The sequence below is a fragment of the Equus caballus genome, chromosome 5 (assembly GCF_041296265.1).
Source record: "Equus caballus isolate H_3958 breed thoroughbred chromosome 5, TB-T2T, whole genome shotgun sequence".
Classification (NCBI taxonomy): domain Eukaryota; kingdom Metazoa; phylum Chordata; class Mammalia; order Perissodactyla; family Equidae; genus Equus; species Equus caballus.
This window is the reverse complement of record NC_091688.1, coordinates 42,594,036-42,609,356: the sequence shown is the minus strand read 5'-3', so window position 1 is coordinate 42,609,356 and position 15,321 is coordinate 42,594,036. Positions and strand designations below refer to the sequence as shown.

General features: G+C 56.3%; 1 protein-coding gene across 2 annotated transcripts; it reads left to right on the top strand.

Moving 5' to 3' along the window:
* The first annotated feature begins 939 nt into the window (after nucleotides 1–939).
* Nucleotides 940–14,943, top strand: NPR1 (natriuretic peptide receptor 1). Of its 2 annotated transcripts, XM_001915921.6 has the most exons (22): nucleotides 940–2,586; nucleotides 3,304–3,503; nucleotides 3,935–4,048; nucleotides 4,466–4,601; nucleotides 4,968–5,059; nucleotides 5,819–5,954; nucleotides 6,185–6,269; nucleotides 7,141–7,261; nucleotides 7,650–7,724; nucleotides 7,886–7,963; nucleotides 8,395–8,499; nucleotides 8,759–8,830; nucleotides 8,956–9,112; nucleotides 9,396–9,551; nucleotides 9,822–9,990; nucleotides 10,745–10,891; nucleotides 10,978–11,101; nucleotides 11,254–11,322; nucleotides 11,618–11,792; nucleotides 12,029–12,127; nucleotides 13,760–13,851; nucleotides 14,003–14,943. In XM_001915921.6, the coding sequence occupies exons 1-22, from the start codon at nucleotides 1,875–1,877 to the stop codon at nucleotides 14,063–14,065; spliced, it is 3,177 nt and encodes a 1,058-aa protein (XP_001915956.5). In that variant the 5' UTR covers nucleotides 940–1,874; the 3' UTR covers nucleotides 14,066–14,943. The 2 variants fall into 2 exon arrangements, with proteins under 2 accessions (XP_001915956.5, XP_023496889.2); XM_023641121.2 differs by lacking the exon at nucleotides 7,886–7,963 and having other exon boundaries at nucleotides 981–2,586.
* Nucleotides 14,944–15,321: the final 378 nt, after the last annotated feature.

The following is a 15,321-nucleotide window of genomic DNA, read 5'->3' as shown; positions in this document are numbered from 1 at the left end:
TTTACGTATGGGCAATTAAATCAAATATATATAGGGAGACTGAAAGCCCAACAAAGCATACCTGCCGTCTGAAGTCGGTCCATGGGCTACCGTTTGCTCTAGACCATAAGAACATTCCAAATTCTCCTAAAATTTCATATATAGGAAACATACTTCAGTATTCTTCTCTCTCTGCACAGAATACCTTTCTCACCCTTCTATGTTTGTTGAATTATTTCTCTGTGGAGATTTTCATGGTCCCAATACAGGCAGAATAGTCTTCATCTGGGCCTCTGAGCAATTTGTCTCTCTCTCTGTTGTAGTGCTTAACCATGTTACATTATGACTATTTGTCCCAAATTGAGCTCCTCAAAGCTACGGGCTATACATATATTTTCATCTTTACGCCCTCAGTATCCAGCCGGTGCTTAGTGCATTCTAGGTCTTCTGGAACTGTTTGCTGAACGGAAGAAGTTTGCTGATCTTCGGTTCTGCCTACGCGCAGGGTTGGAGAAGTTGGCGGCGCGATACTGTCAATGACTCTTGCTGACCATTAGAGGGCAGACTGACTCCACAGCGGTCCGGAACAGCGGCCCAGCGGTCAAGGGCTCCAAAACCCTCTCCCCAATTTACGCCTCCGCTGGTCATTTCCAGCACCATCTCCCAGCACTACCACCAACCCCATTTTAACAATCCTCCTCAACACAAAACAAACACGCAATCACAGTCCAGGAGCGGCCCTGAGGTCGCTCCTCTTTCCCCCTCCAGCCACCTACACGCTCTTCTTCCCCTTCCTACAACCATTTGGAACTAAAGAGTTAATTCCGCACTTACACCTGGTCATTTTTCTCTGCTAATCCGCTCAATCTGGAAGCTGGAGTGGGGAGGGAGGGATCCTAGGTGGACTGGTCTCGGGGACCCTGGGCTCACCTAAATTAACGTCTTTTTTTAGAAACCATCACCCTCCCGCACCACCCTCAGATAGACACATCCACATACTCACACTTCTTCCTGCCAGGATCCCAAACCAGCACATTTTTCTTCCCCAGACGGAACTAGGTAGGAGGGGAGGGACAAGGTGGGGCGCAAGAGGCCCCTGGATGTTCCCACACACCTCTCTATTCAGCCCTCCTTCCCATCCCCGCGAGGGATCCCCTTCTGCGGGTGCCGCTTCTCTGAGGCGGAAGACCGGGCGCCGAGAAGCGGGAAGAGGGTCTAAGGGGAAAGCGCGGCGAGGGGGGCGGGGGGGGGGGGCGGGAATGCCCGCAATTTAAGTGCGGGGAGGAAGGAGTTAAAGATCCAGGATTGGCTCCTCTGTCACCAAGTCGGGGAGGGGAAGCGGCCAGGAGGGAGGGTTCGGAGCTTGGCTCAGGTCCTTCCCAGTCCCCCGCGGACAACCGGAGACTTGGGCCGGCCGGACGCCCTTTCTGGCACACTCCCTGGGGCAGGCGCTCACGCACGCATACAAACACTCACACTCCCCTTTTCCTCCCTCGAGCCCTCTCCCATCCTTCTCCCTGGAGTGCTCGCTCGAGCTCTCTTTTTCTCTCTCCTTCTAACACACACACACACACACACACACACGCTGTCACTCAAGCTAGGGTCCTCCCGGCTCCTGCGCTCTCCTTCTGGCGCCCACCTGCTCCTCAGCGCCCTCCGTGCACCCCTCCGCCGCGCGTCCTGCCTGGGGTACGCCCGCCCGCCGCGCGCCCCTTGCGCTCCTGGCCCTGACCTTCGCGGCTAGAGAGCCAGCTTGCCCCGGGGTGAGCGCCCCCTCCCCGCTGCTCCTTCCCTCCCACACGGGCGCGCCCGGTGCCCGGGACGGGCCGCTGAGCCGGAGGGGACCGAGGAGGCCATGGTGGGAGCGCTCGCCCGCCGCTGTGCCCGCTGAGGCCATGCAGTGCCCTGGGCGCCCCGCCGGCGCCCGCCTGCGCCTGTTCCTGCTCCTGCTGCCGCTGCTGCTGCTCCCAGGCAGCCGCGCGGGCAACCTGACGGTGGCCGTGGTGCTGCCCCTGACCAACACCTCGTACCCGTGGTCGTGGGCGCGCGTGGGGCCGGCGGTGGAGCTGGCCCTGGCCGGGGTGAAGGCGCGGCCCGACTTGCTGCCCGGCTGGACGGTCCGCACGGTGCTGGGCAGCAGCGAGAACGCGCTGGGCGTCTGCTCCGACACCGCCGCGCCCCTGGCCGCCGTGGACCTCAAGTGGGAGCACAACCCCGCGGTGTTCCTGGGCCCCGGCTGCGTGTACGCCGCTGCCCCGGTGGGGCGCTTCACGGCGCACTGGCGGGTGCCGCTGCTGACCGCCGGCGCCCCGGCGCTGGGCTTCGGGGCCAAGGACGAATACGCGCTGACCACCCGCACGGGGCCCAGCCACGCCAAGCTGGGCGACTTCGTGGCGGCGCTGCACCGACGGCTGGGCTGGGAGCGCCAGGCGCTCGTGCTCTACGCCTACCAGCCCGGCAACGACCAGCCCTGCTTCTTCGTAGTGGAGGGGCTGTACATGCGGGTCCGCGACCGCCTCAACATCACGGTGGACCACCTGGAGTTCGCCGAGGGCGACCACGACCACTACACCATGCTGCTGCGGACCGTGGGGCGCAAAGGCCGAGGTGAGAGGCCGGCACCCGGGTCCCGCCGCTTTGCCCCGGGGCCTTCTCTCTAAACGGTCAAAGGCTCCGGGCGGTCTTCTCTGGGCCAGTCTTCTGTCGCCTCGAGGCTCGTCATTCCTGTCTCAGCCTCCTCGGCCCTTTCTACCTCGGAGTTTTCACTTCCCTCTCCTTCTCAACATCCTCTCTCTCTTCTCGTTCCTATGCTCTCCTCTCCTCTCACCTCCCCTACTCCCCCACTTCCTTCCCACCGGTTCCTCCAGAGTTAACAGGAGGGAGAAAACGTCTGCTACCACCCTGACACTTAGTAGGTCCCTGGCTTAGTTCTCATCCCTATTTTTCTCCTTCATTTTCTGTCGCTTCCCAACAGCCTTCTCCCCTCCTCCATCTTCTCCTCCCATTGCTCCCACGCGGCCCTCTCTTCCTCCAGTCCCCTCTTCAGCTGGCCCCTCCCCTCCCTTTCCTCCTTTCTTGACCCACCTTGCCCACCTTCAGCTCTGCTATTACCCCTCTCCCAAACTCTGCTTCTTCCTCCTCCTCCTCCCACACTTCGTCTTTCTCCAGCCGCAGACTAGAGGAAGTCTGAGTTACACTTAGCTACCACAGGGTCTCCAACTGCAGCCTCTGGAAGCCCCAGCTGCCCTACCCAATGAGTCCCATCTTCTCACTCCCTCAGAGTCTAGGCTTCTCTCTCTCTGACCTCTCCCCCTTCCTTCCCAGTTATCTACATCTGCAGCTCCCCAGACACCTTCAGAACCCTGATGCTCCTGGCCCTGGAAGCTGGCCTGAGTGGGGAGAACTACGTTTTCTTCCACCTGGACCTCTTTGGGCAAAGTCTGCAAGGTGCACATGGCCTTGCTCCGCGCAGGCCCTGGGAGAGAGGGGATGGCCATGATGTCAGTGCCCATCAGGCCTTTCAGGTGAGTGTCCAGGTTGGAAGCCCAGGCTGTGGGACTCTGAGCTGATGGCACATAGTTTCTGGGCACTGGTCCCTCAGTGTCTGAAAGGATTCCGGAAAAGAGGTTCTTGATGCTCATAGAAAGTTAGGTGACGGAGGGCAGGAGGCTGGGATGAGGGGTGTATAGAGGGCCAGGGGACTTCAGAGCCAAGAAGCTAAAAAGATGAGAGAATGGGCTTGAAGTGGGAGGAGTTCCAGTCCTGCAGACTAACAGGACTTGGAGAAGCCATCCCATTGATCCCTTGATTTGGAGCAGGCAGCACCTCACACAGGACATAGGATCCAGTTTGACCTGAACTAAGCAAAGATGCAGCTCTGGGAGGTGGACCCCAGGGTACTGGGAGGACAGGGGTCAGCTCCCAGCTCTCCCCTCTCCACTGACCCCTTCCTCAGGCTGCCAAAATCATTACATATAAAGAGCCGGATAATCCTGAGTACTTGGAGTTCCTGCAGAAGCTAAAACACTTGGTCCATGAGCAGTTCAACTTCACCCTGGAGGATGGCCTGGTAAGAGGGGGTCCTGGGACCCTCCAGTGTGGACCTCCAGCCCCCACCCCATGGGCCTCTGCCAGTTTCCACCTGTTCTCTCAGCCAGCCCAGTATTCCCAGGTCTCCTCTTCTTTCCCTTCCCATCATTCCTATATCTCTATTGATGATGGAGAAGGATATTGACAAGTTGTTCAACCTCTGAAACTCACATCCTCACCAGTTAAGTGAGGATGATACATCCTGTCCTAGCTGCCTAGCAGGATTCAGAAGGGGTGGTATATGCAGAGGCATCTTATAAGTAGTAAAATCTCTCTGTCCTGTGTTGTTTTCTCCCATGATCTCCAAGCTCCCAGTACCTCCCATTTCCTCCCCCACAGCGCCCCGCGCTATGCCCTTCATACATCCCACCCAGCCAAGCTCTGCTTGCCCCTGCAGGTGAACACCATCCCAGCATCCTTCCACGATGGGCTCCTGCTCTATGTCCAGGCAGTGACAGAGACTCTGGCTCATGGGGGAACTGTCACCGATGGGGAGGGCATCACTCAGCGGATGTGGAACCGAAGTTTCCAAGGTCAGGGCCTGGAGGTGGCAGGAATGGGCTGCCTTGGGGTGCCCCAAGCAGGAGGCCATGAGAAACCTCTAGCCCCGCAGCAAAGGTAGTTGCTTGCCCACGCCAAGCTCTTCCTCTCCTCTGTAAGGAACATCCACAGCTTCCCTTAGGTCCTCCTTCCACGTCTATCTCCCTAGTTCCATCAAAAAGACCTCCTAAGTGCCCAGCCCCAATCATTACTGCTGCTGAAACATCAGTCCCTTTATTATTATTCCGTATGTATATGTTTGGAGGGCAAGGCAGAGAAGACCCAGGATGGAGATGAGGTGGGGGGGTCCCTGAACTTCCAGTCTCTCAAAACACAGCCGTCTTCCTCCGTGCCCCCAGGTGTGACAGGATACTTGAAAATGGACAGCAATGGAGATCGGGAGACCGACTTCTCCCTCTGGGATATGGATCCTGAGACTGGGGCCTTCAGGGTAAGGTTGTGCCCTTCGAAGACAGTGCCAACTGGGAATGACATCTTGCCCTCCTACCTCCCCCCATGGCCCTACCAGGGCATCTGTCTACTCTGTAGTCACACAACCATGCTTGGTCACTTACAGAGAGCCCTAGATAAAAGAGACACAGCTCCAGTCTGGGGGAGCAACCAGAATTACAAGGACTCACAGGCATGACCCTTGGGGAGCCCCATGTCTTAGGAGGGAGCATAGCCCTACCCTCAGGAAGTCCCATGTCTCCTAAGGTAGGTAGGACCCCAGCCCAGCAGAGACAGGCCGACTCAGGGCCAAGATGAATGCACATCGTACAGCTCTATAACCACATCAGGAACAGGAAGGGATTGAGGCCACAGGCACCAAGGAGCAGATCATGCAGGCAAGGCTTCCGGGAGGAGGGGTACATGGCTTAGGCTTGGGAATGTGGACTGAGAACACTGCCTTTTCCTGTTTTCTATGTGCTTCAGCCCAAGAATATAAACTCCCTGAGTGTAGGGCTAGGGTTCTGTATGGAGCTTCCTTTATAAAACCCTTGAGTAGTTTCCAAGTGTTTCCACTCTGATAACATGGGCATAGGTATGACGGCTTTCTGTAGCCACTCACAGAGGGGCTTGTGAATAGCTGACAGCCCAGATACAGGCCCTGGAAGCAACGATGCGGTAGGTGAGAGGCAGGACTGCCCCACTGGACAGGAGGCCTCACCCCAGGCCTTTCCCGCCCACCACTTCTGCTCTTCCATAGGTTGTTCTGAACTACAATGGGACTTCCCAAGAGCTTGTGGCCATGTCAGGGCGCAACCTGAACTGGCCCCTGGGGTATCCGCCTCCCGACATCCCCAAATGCGGCTTTGACAATGAGGACCCAGCCTGCAACCAAGGTGACTGCCCCTTGCCATCCAGGCCTCCATTCTGGAGACGCTGCATCCTCCCCACCTCAGGGAGTCAGAGAGGGGCTCCTCTCCCACACTGAGAGTTTTCTGGAGAGACTCCTCCCGCCTTTTTCTTCCCTTCATCCATCATCCTAGTTGACTGATTGACTATTAGAAGTTTCTTCCTCCTGCTGTCTAACCAAAATCTCTATTGCTGCAATTTGGACTCTCTCCTACAGACCACTTTTCCACCCTGGTAGTGCTGGCTTTGGTGGGCAGCCTCTCCCTGCTCAGCATTCTGATCGTCTCCTTTTTCATATACAGGTGAGCCTCGGGATGACGGTAGTGAGTGAGGTTGGGAGACCAGGAGAACTAGCAGCAGAGGAGATGGCAGGGACCCAGAGGGAAGGAGTAAGGGGTGAAGGCACAGCAGGGGAAGGCTGAGGGAGATGGGGGAGAAAAGAGACTAAAAAGCTTTGAGACACAGGGAAGAGAGAAGGAGGAGGGAACAAGGACAGGAGTGGACAGGGAGGGTGTGGGGGATCCCAGACGGAGCCGAGCAGTTGGGGGAGTGACATCACAGGGGCGTGGCTTGTAGCCTGTAGGCCCCTTTACCCTCCCTTCCTACTGGAGCAGACCGGATGGATAGCAGCAGTTCAAACCCTTTGGGATTGGGCCCATTTTAGTTAAGCAGGGATGGCGAGCCCTGTGTGTACCAGGTGGAACCAGGAACGGAGGAGAGAGATAAAGGAGCCTGTTCCTGCCTTCCGGTGGGAGTCTGAAAGGAAAGTGCAGGAGAAGTTGCCAACAGAGAGAAGCAAGGAGGGAGGGAGAAAATCGGTGCTGGTTGAGTATATACTATGTGCACTTTCACAACAATATTTCTTTTCATTCTTATAATAATGCTTTGAAATAAATATCAAGGTCCCCAATTTCCAAATGAGGACATTTGGGACATGAGACTCAGAGAAATGAAGTGGCCACCCCAAGGTCCCCAATGAGGCAGAATTTCACCCAAGCCTCCTGACTCTCAGCCCAGAGGATGCAATTCCCCATCAGCCTCTTAGCAAAGCAGTAGGGCTGTCTCTTAACACAAGCAGTGGTCCCAGGGCTCTGAGAAGGGGCTGTGGAGCAGAGCACCCCCATCCTGAGTCCAGGCTCAGACATGGGCTCAGATACAGGTTTCACGCCCCAGGAAGATGCAGCTGGAAAAGGAACTGGCCTCAGAGCTGTGGCGGGTGCGCTGGGAGGATGTGCAGCCCAGTAGCCTTGAGAGGCACCTCCGGAGTGCAGGCAGCCGGCTGACCTTGAGCGGGGTGAGTACACTGGTGTTGGGGGGAATGGAGGAGAGCTGGGCATGGTGGGGGGCAGTACCTGATGGGCAGGGGGGAGAGCAGGGTTCTAGTCCCAGCTCTGCTTTCACTTGCTGTGTGACCTTGGTAGATCTCTGAGGCTCGCTCAGATGATTACGTCTATAGAGGCTCCCTCACAGGGCTCTTACAAAGGTCAAAAATAGTATTTTTGTGAAAGATCATTTAAAAAAAATGTAAATAAGGATAGGATTTCATGATGTGGAATGAGAAGCAGAGTGACACAAGGATAAGGTAGGGGGGTGAAGATCAGAGCTCAAGAAACAGGATGGAGATCTGGGTCCATGGGGGGCCCCCCCGGGCTGACCACCCCTCCTGCTCTCCATCCCTTCAGAGAGGCTCCAATTACGGCTCCCTGCTAACCACAGAAGGCCAGTTACAAGTCTTTGCCAAGACAGCGTATTATAAGGTGGGCCTGGGAAAAGATGCTTGTCCTCAGGATTGGGGCAGAGCTCTGCTCTGACAAAGATGGGGAGGGTCGCAGGGGCAGCGGTTGGCTGTCAGGAGCAGCTGGAGTTCCCAGGGCATTGGGCCATTTCCTTACAGTGACAGTCTCCATTCCTTGCCCAGGGCAACCTTGTGGCTGTGAAACGCCTGAACCGTAAACGCATTGAGCTGACACGAAAAGTCCTGTTTGAACTGAAGCATGTAATGTGGGGGAGGAGGCAGTGGCCTGGGGGAGGGTCCCAGGGGGACACAGGGATGTTGGCCAACAGAACTGGTTATGGAGGGACCTCAGGGTATCCTAGGAAACAGCAGGGACAGTAGCCGTGGGCTGGGCCCTTGCAAATTGTGAATGGGAGTAGGGGATCACAGATGCGGGAAGGGACTAGCAGAGATCATGGAGGAAGTCCTTGAGGGGCCATAGTTGATGCCCTGACAGTGGAGGGCTTAGGAGGCAGAGGGAGGAGGGAGCAGATTCTGGGGAAGGTGGGCTAAGAACATGGGTGGGAATCACCAGGGAAGGTCCTAGAATGTCTGCAGGGAGTTAGGAAGAGTGAGGGGTCCCTGAGGGTGGGGGGCAACTTGGTGAGGAGTGACGGCTCTGTCAGGCTCCTGATGCTGGCTCCCACCTGCAGATGCGGGATGTGCAGAATGAACACCTGACCAGGTTTGTGGGTGCCTGCACCGACCCCCCCAACATCTGTATCCTCACAGAGTACTGTCCCCGGGGGAGCCTGCAGGTGAGGGGACAGGGGAGTATGAGGAAACCTGGGTCTAGCCCTGGCTCTGCCCCTCACCGGCCATATGACCCCAGGAAAGCCTCCCCCTCTTTCTGACCTTTCTTTACCCCATCTGTAAAATGGGAGTGGGGGGAGGGCAGTGGCACTAGAGTAAATCCAGAGCTTTGTCCTGCTGTGCGGTTTCCATCAGTGGGACCCCTGCCCTCGTCCTCCTGGGGGAGTCTGCAGGGTACAGGTCTGACTCTCACTGCCCCAGCAGGACATTCTGGAGAATGAGAGCATCACCCTGGACTGGATGTTCCGGTACTCTCTCACCAATGACATCGTCAAGGTAGGCCCAGAAAAGCCCACTGGATGGGGTGGGTAGGGGTGGGAGAGGGCCAGGCATGCTTCTCCTTCCGCCTTGGTTGTAGGTCCCACCCAGAGCCAAGACCCCTGCCTCCCCAAATTTCCCAGGGTATGCTGTTCCTACACAATGGGGCCATTTGCTCCCATGGGAACCTCAAGTCATCCAACTGCGTGGTAGACGGGCGCTTTGTGCTCAAGATCACCGACTACGGGCTGGAGAGCTTCAGGGACCTGGAGACTGAGCAAGGACACACCCTCTATGCCAGTGAGCCCAGGCCCGACTCTGACCCCTAACACCACCCCCAGCACAGCCCAGTCGGGAGACTGATGCCTGGCCTCTGATGGGCTTGGACCCTCCTGACTCCCAGCTCAATTCATCCATCAGTAGGAAGCAGTGCCAGACCAAGGGGTCTCAAGGCCTCTTTTAGCTCTAGCACTCAGTGTGATGTCTCCATATCAGTCCCAGCCACATCCTTTAGGACCTTGTTTCCCCTCACCCCTTGGCTTTGCGGCCCTTCATCCTGTGACTTCTGACCTCTGACCCACAGAAAAGTTGTGGACTGCCCCTGAGCTCCTGAGAATGGCCTCGCCCCCTGCCCGGGGCTCCCAGGCTGGTGACGTGTACAGCTTTGGGATCATCCTTCAGGAGATTGCCCTGAGGAGTGGTGTCTTCCATGTGGAAGGTTTGGACCTCAGCCCCAAAGGTGAGAGGACCATGCTGTCCCCTAGCCCTGCCACATTTAACTAGCCCTGGCCCCAGAGAGAGGGACCCCTGGAAACACCACCACACCTTCCTTCTGGAATGCTCAGCCACCATCCTTTGCTCTATTGCTGCCAGTGACCCTGATGCATGACTGGCCCAGTTCCCTGCGGGGCTCCCCTGCCTCGTGCCCTGGTCCTGTACCTCCCGACCCCGCCTCTAAACAGGCCCATGGTTGGCTCCACCCCACAGCCCCTCTCCCCCCACTTTACAGAGATCATCGAGCGTGTGACTCGGGGTGAGCAGCCCCCCTTCCGGCCCTCCCTGGCCCTGCAGAGTCACCTGGAGGAACTGGGGCAGCTGATGCAGAGGTGCTGGGCAGAAGACCCGCAGGAGCGGCCGCCCTTCCAGCAGATCCGCTTGATGCTGCGCAAGTTTAACAGGTCACTGGCGTTATTTGTGGATCCCCCACTTCCCCTGCCCCCTACAGACACCATATACCCCACACTTAAGTCTTATCCCTGCAGTGGCAGAGGGAGCCCACTCATAGCCCACTTACATAGCCTACTTCAGCCCACCAGAGCCTCACAGCCCCCCCAGGAATACTGTATCACCCAGCTGTCCCCAGTCCTGCCCCTCATACCCCTCTCCTCCACCAACTTCACCACTCCACAGCCTTCTTACTCAGCCCTGGGACCAGCCCTGAGTCGTCAGTGATGTGCAGAGTAAATGAGCCACCCACCCCTGGCCTCCCACCTTCTCCCCTACGGCGTCTATGCCCTCTGAAGGAGCTCCCACTGCAGCCCTTTGATCTCCCTTTCTCAGGGTCCCCACTGGGGCCCAGTTCCTCCAGACACACCCTCTGCCAGCCTGTGTGCCCTCACTCTGCTCTCAATTGATCCCTGTCCCTTTCGCCTCCTCGACCTCCTTCTAACTCACTGTGTTCAGCAAAGAGGAACAAAACAGCCAGTTGAAGTATGAAGCTTCATACTCAACCCTGGAGTCTCAGAGATGAATTGAACTTTCCTCTGACCCTTTTCCCCTGCCTCCCAACCCTGACCCTCTCCAGGGACCCCGCAGTAGTTGAAGATGGGCCGACATGAAGCCTTGATAGGGCAAGTGCCTGGGGTGGGCATTCAGGGTAGGGCGGGCTGCTCCTCTCTCACCACCCCCGCCTGCCGCCATCCCCTGCCCCAGGGAGCACAGCAGCAACATCCTGGACAACCTGCTGTCCCGCATGGAGCAGTATGCCAACAACCTGGAGGAGCTGGTGGAGGAGCGGACTCAGGCCTACCTGGAGGAGAAGCGCAAGGCCGAAGCCCTGCTGTACCAGATCCTGCCTCAGTGAGTGCCCGTGTCTGGTGACCCCCTGTTGCCCCTGTCCCCACCCACCTCACCCTCTGATCCCACACCTGTCCCTGACCCCTCAGCTCAGTGGCTGAGCAGCTGAAGCGTGGGGAGACGGTCCAGGCCGAAGCCTTTGACAGCGTTACTATCTACTTCAGTGACATTGTGGGTTTCACAGCCCTGTCAGCAGAGAGCACGCCCATGCAGGTGAGTCAGGGTGCAGCCACAGGCGTCAGAGCAGGCAGGTGTGTGTCCCTGAACATCTCCATCTCACAGGCCTGCCTCTGGTTCCGCTTTCCACATCCAAGCCCAGGTGGGTCCCTTACTCCCCACCCTTCTTGGCTTCTCTTTCCTTCCAGGTGGTGACACTGCTCAATGACCTGTACACTTGCTTTGATGCCGTCATAGACAACTTTGATGTGTACAAGGTGAGGGTGGGAGTAGGGATAGGAAGGGACAGACAGAGGGACATGGGCAGGGTCAGAGAAAGGTGAGGGGCAGAATGACATAGAGTATTAAGAGAGGAGACCAAGGGACATGGGCAAAGACAGTGTCACAGGGAGACCCAGGAACAAGCAGGGAAACCGCGCGGGGTGTAGGGGATGAGCAAAGACAGTGGGTGGCGGATTGGGGGACAGAATGACAGTGCGCCTGCTGTGGGGGCGGCACAGGGAAGAGAAAGTTCCAGCCTTCCTGTCCTCCACTCTCTCGCCGTCCTCACAGGTGGAGACCATCGGCGATGCCTACATGGTGGTGTCGGGGCTCCCGGTGCGGAATGGGCGGCTGCACGCCCGCGAGGTGGCCCGCATGGCCCTGGCGCTGCTGGACGCCGTGCGCTCCTTCCGCATCCGCCACCGGCCCCACGAGCAGCTGCGCCTGCGCATCGGCATCCACACAGGTGAGGCCGCCTGAGGCTCGTGGAGGGGGCTCCTAAAGGCTGGAGCTGCGGGGTGGAGACTTGTCCCCAGGTTCAGCCCCTCCCCACCCCGACACACATTCTTGCGTTCCCACCGGCCACAAATCCCACCTCCTGCCTCTCCTGGAGCCCCGCCCTGTGGCCACCCTCCGTTCCTCCCACCTACCACCCTTAACACCACGTCTATCCCCACGCTGATGGGCTTCCACCCTCTGCAGGGCCCGTGTGTGCTGGTGTGGTAGGGCTGAAGATGCCCCGTTACTGTCTCTTTGGGGACACGGTCAACACGGCCTCAAGAATGGAGTCTAACGGGGAAGGTATGTGGCCCCCCTAGACAGATGGGGAGGGCAGGTAGCTGTAGCCCAGGAAGGCCCTCCAGGCAGCTTGTACCTGTCCAGTCCCTGTTCCGGCTCCTAGCTCTCCTCCTAGTCTCCCTTCTCAAGGGTTCTGTCTGGGCCCATCACCTTGAATCTAATCAGAGACTCAGAACCCTGTGGCCCCTTCTTGCCAAATGATTGAGAAGTCTTTCCAGGCCAATGTTCAACAGTTCCCAGCAGGAATCCCACCTTTAGGGCCCCTCTGCTCCCTCTTGGGTGTGGTAAAGAGGGCTTCCCAGCAGCCCACTTGGGTGTGAATCTCAGCTCCACAACTGACACAATGTGTCTGTTGGCTACACTTCCTTGAGCCTCGGCTGTCCTCATCTGTAAAATGAGAAGAAAATATCTACCTCAGAAGAGTTATGTGAGAAAGCCATATAACATGACCAGCATGTAACTGTCACTCAGCTTTTCTGAGCCTCAGCTGTTTGTTTATGTGTAAAATGATGCCTGTCTCAGAGTTGTAAAAAACCTGGCACAACCCCTGGCACACAGTCAGTCCCTAATCAATGCCTCCTCCCACCTCTTCCCTTGGTCGTTCTTCCTGTTGATCTTCTATCCTCCTGCTGTATTCAACACAATTCAATTCAGCAAACATTTATCTAGCGCCTACTGAGTACCAAGCCCTGTAGAGAGGTGATGACCCAGACCCACAGTTTGCTGGGGAGTCCATGCGAACCCTACCTAAGCCTCTTGGTGGGAAAAGGGCTGCTTGGGAGCCCAGAGGGGGGCTGATTCAGTAGATATTCCCTGGACACTGTGAGTGTCCCCAGGAGTGGTAGGGACAGGTTCAGAGGGAGGTCGAAGGGGTGTGGGATACACCTGGTCAGGAATCAGGAGGCCTGGGTCTGACCTCAACGTCTTGGGCAGACTGCCTCTCCTAGGCCTCAGCCCCTCCGTCATGAAATGAAAGTGTTGAGTTAAATAAGAGTGATAGCAGCCACTTATAGTGCTTCCTGAGTGCCAGAGTCTGTTTAAATACTTTATGAATGTTAAATGTAATTCTCACACAAGGCTTTGAGATGGGTACTGTTGCTATGAGCATCTTATAGACCAGAAAAATGAGGCACAGAGAGTTTATATTACTTCCCCAAGCAAGTGTCCACACTGAGACTCATACTAGGCAGAGCAAGATCCAAAGTCTGGCTCCTAACCAGTGCACTCTACTGTCCGAGCCTGGTGACGCTCTAGGGTCCTGTGCGATAGAACTTTCTGCAGTAATGGAAATGTTCTGTAATGCGTGCTGTCCAATATGGCAGCCTCTGTCACAGGGGGCTAGTGATCACTTCAAATGTGGTCGTGAACTGAGGCATTGAATTTTTAACTGTATTTAGTTTTAATTAATTTAAATAGCCTCATGTGGCTCTTGACTACCGTGATGCACATCACAGCTCTAGAGTTCTAAGGCAGGGGCCGGTATGGTCAGACATCACGTTGGCAGGGGGGGGTCTGAATTAGGAGGCTTCCTGGGCCAAAAGGAAGGAGGGGAGCAAATTTCCACTCCCACAGTCCCTGATTTCTCCTGCTCCTATCTCTTGCATCCCTCATCTTCTTCTCTCTTACCCTACCCAGCCCTGAAGATCCACTTGTCTTCTGAGACCAAGGCTGTCCTGGAGGAGTTTGGTGGTTTCGAGCTGGAGCTTCGAGGGGATGTAGAAATGAAGGTAGAGAAGGAAGCCCCTGCTCTCACCACCCCTTGGGTCCCAGAGCCAGTAACCCTCCCAGGCCCCTTCTCAAGCAGCCAGCCCCACTCCCATCAGGTGGGAAAGTGGGCGTGCCCCTCCCACCCCATGCTTCTCTTCCTTTTCCCTCCAGGGCAAAGGCAAAGTTCGGACCTACTGGCTCTTGGGGGAGTGGGGGAGCAGCACCCGAGGCTGACCTGCCTCCTTTCCTGGCCTTCCACACCTCCCTTCCTGTGTCAGAGGCAACAGAGAGGTGGCAGGCCTCAGCCTCTGCCACAGCAGCCCTGCCATTGCCAAAGGATTGGAGAAGTGGTTTGAACAGCTCCGGTATGCTAACCCCGGTGGAGACACAGATATTACCTCTGAAAGAGAACTGGTATGGGGGAGACCGCGGAGCTCACAGGACTGGACCAAGCACACAGTCATGCCTAGTGGCGCACACGTAGGCGCCCACACCCCCTCTCCACCCTGACTCGGGTTGGGGTGTGGATTCCCGGCCCCTCCTGCCCCTCCCTGTGCCCTCCTCCCTCAACCTTGCTACACTGTGACTTTTATGGGGAGAGGGAAGAGCCACCTTTGGGGAATAGGAAAAGGGACTATAGGTGAATCCAGGGGATGGAGGGAGTCCACACCTGGGTCTAGCCCACATGGGCCACAAACACTTTCCTGTCCCCCACCACCCAACATTGGACACAGTGCACTGGGGAGAAAGGGGCAGCACGGAGGGGCTGCGGGCCTGTATGCCTTGCTTCTCCTGTGAGCAGAGACCATTAAAATCTTTATTCCAGTGACAGTGTCTCTTTTGGAGGGAGCGAGGGTTGCCAGAAAACACAGCCATGTTCTCCACCCTCTACTTCACATAAAACTTCTTTCTCAATCTGGGAATGCAGTATCTGAAAAGGCTGCAGTTCGCCTTGTGGTCTAAGGACCTGTCTACACCCTTAAGAATTATTGAGGGCCCCAAAGAGCTTTTGTTTATGTGGGTTACATCTATTGATATATACTACATTAGAAATTAAAACAAGTCCTTATTAACTCATTTAAAATAACTGTAATAAACCCATCACATGTTAATATTTTTTCTTGCTTTATTAAGGACATTCTTAAGAGAAACTGGCTTTCTTTTGCTGCCAATGTGTGGTCATGAATACAATGACTAGTTTGGTGCTACTGCCTTGATTTATGCTAAGACACCAGCAGTTTTACCCCCATTGCTTTCAAACCATCAGTGCAAATATCAGTACAGTCAATAAGGCAAACAGTCTACTTGTAGGATTATGAAAATTGTTTTGACTTTATCCATCTCCTGAAAGGGTCCTGGGGACTCCCAGGGTCTGTGGACCACACTTCGAGAACTGCTATAGTACCCAATGCCTGGCATACAGCAGGAACATACTGAGTGTGGACCGAATGGAGTGTCCTTGGCGTCTCCTGCTCCATGAGGCCTGGGAG

Bases quoted from the DNA above. Each gene is read 5' to 3' on its own strand.
- NPR1 (XM_001915921.6), top strand. From the start codon at position 1,875: ATGCAGTGCCCTGGGCGCCCCGCCGGCGCCCGCCTGCGCCTGTTCCTG. The intron at 4,049-4,465 runs GTAAGAGGGGGT...TTGCCCCTGCAG, and splicing joins TCACCCTGGAGGATGGCCTG to GTGAACACCATCCCAGCATC. The intron at 8,500-8,758 runs GTGAGGGGACAG...CTGCCCCAGCAG, and splicing joins GTCCCCGGGGGAGCCTGCAG to GACATTCTGGAGAATGAGAG.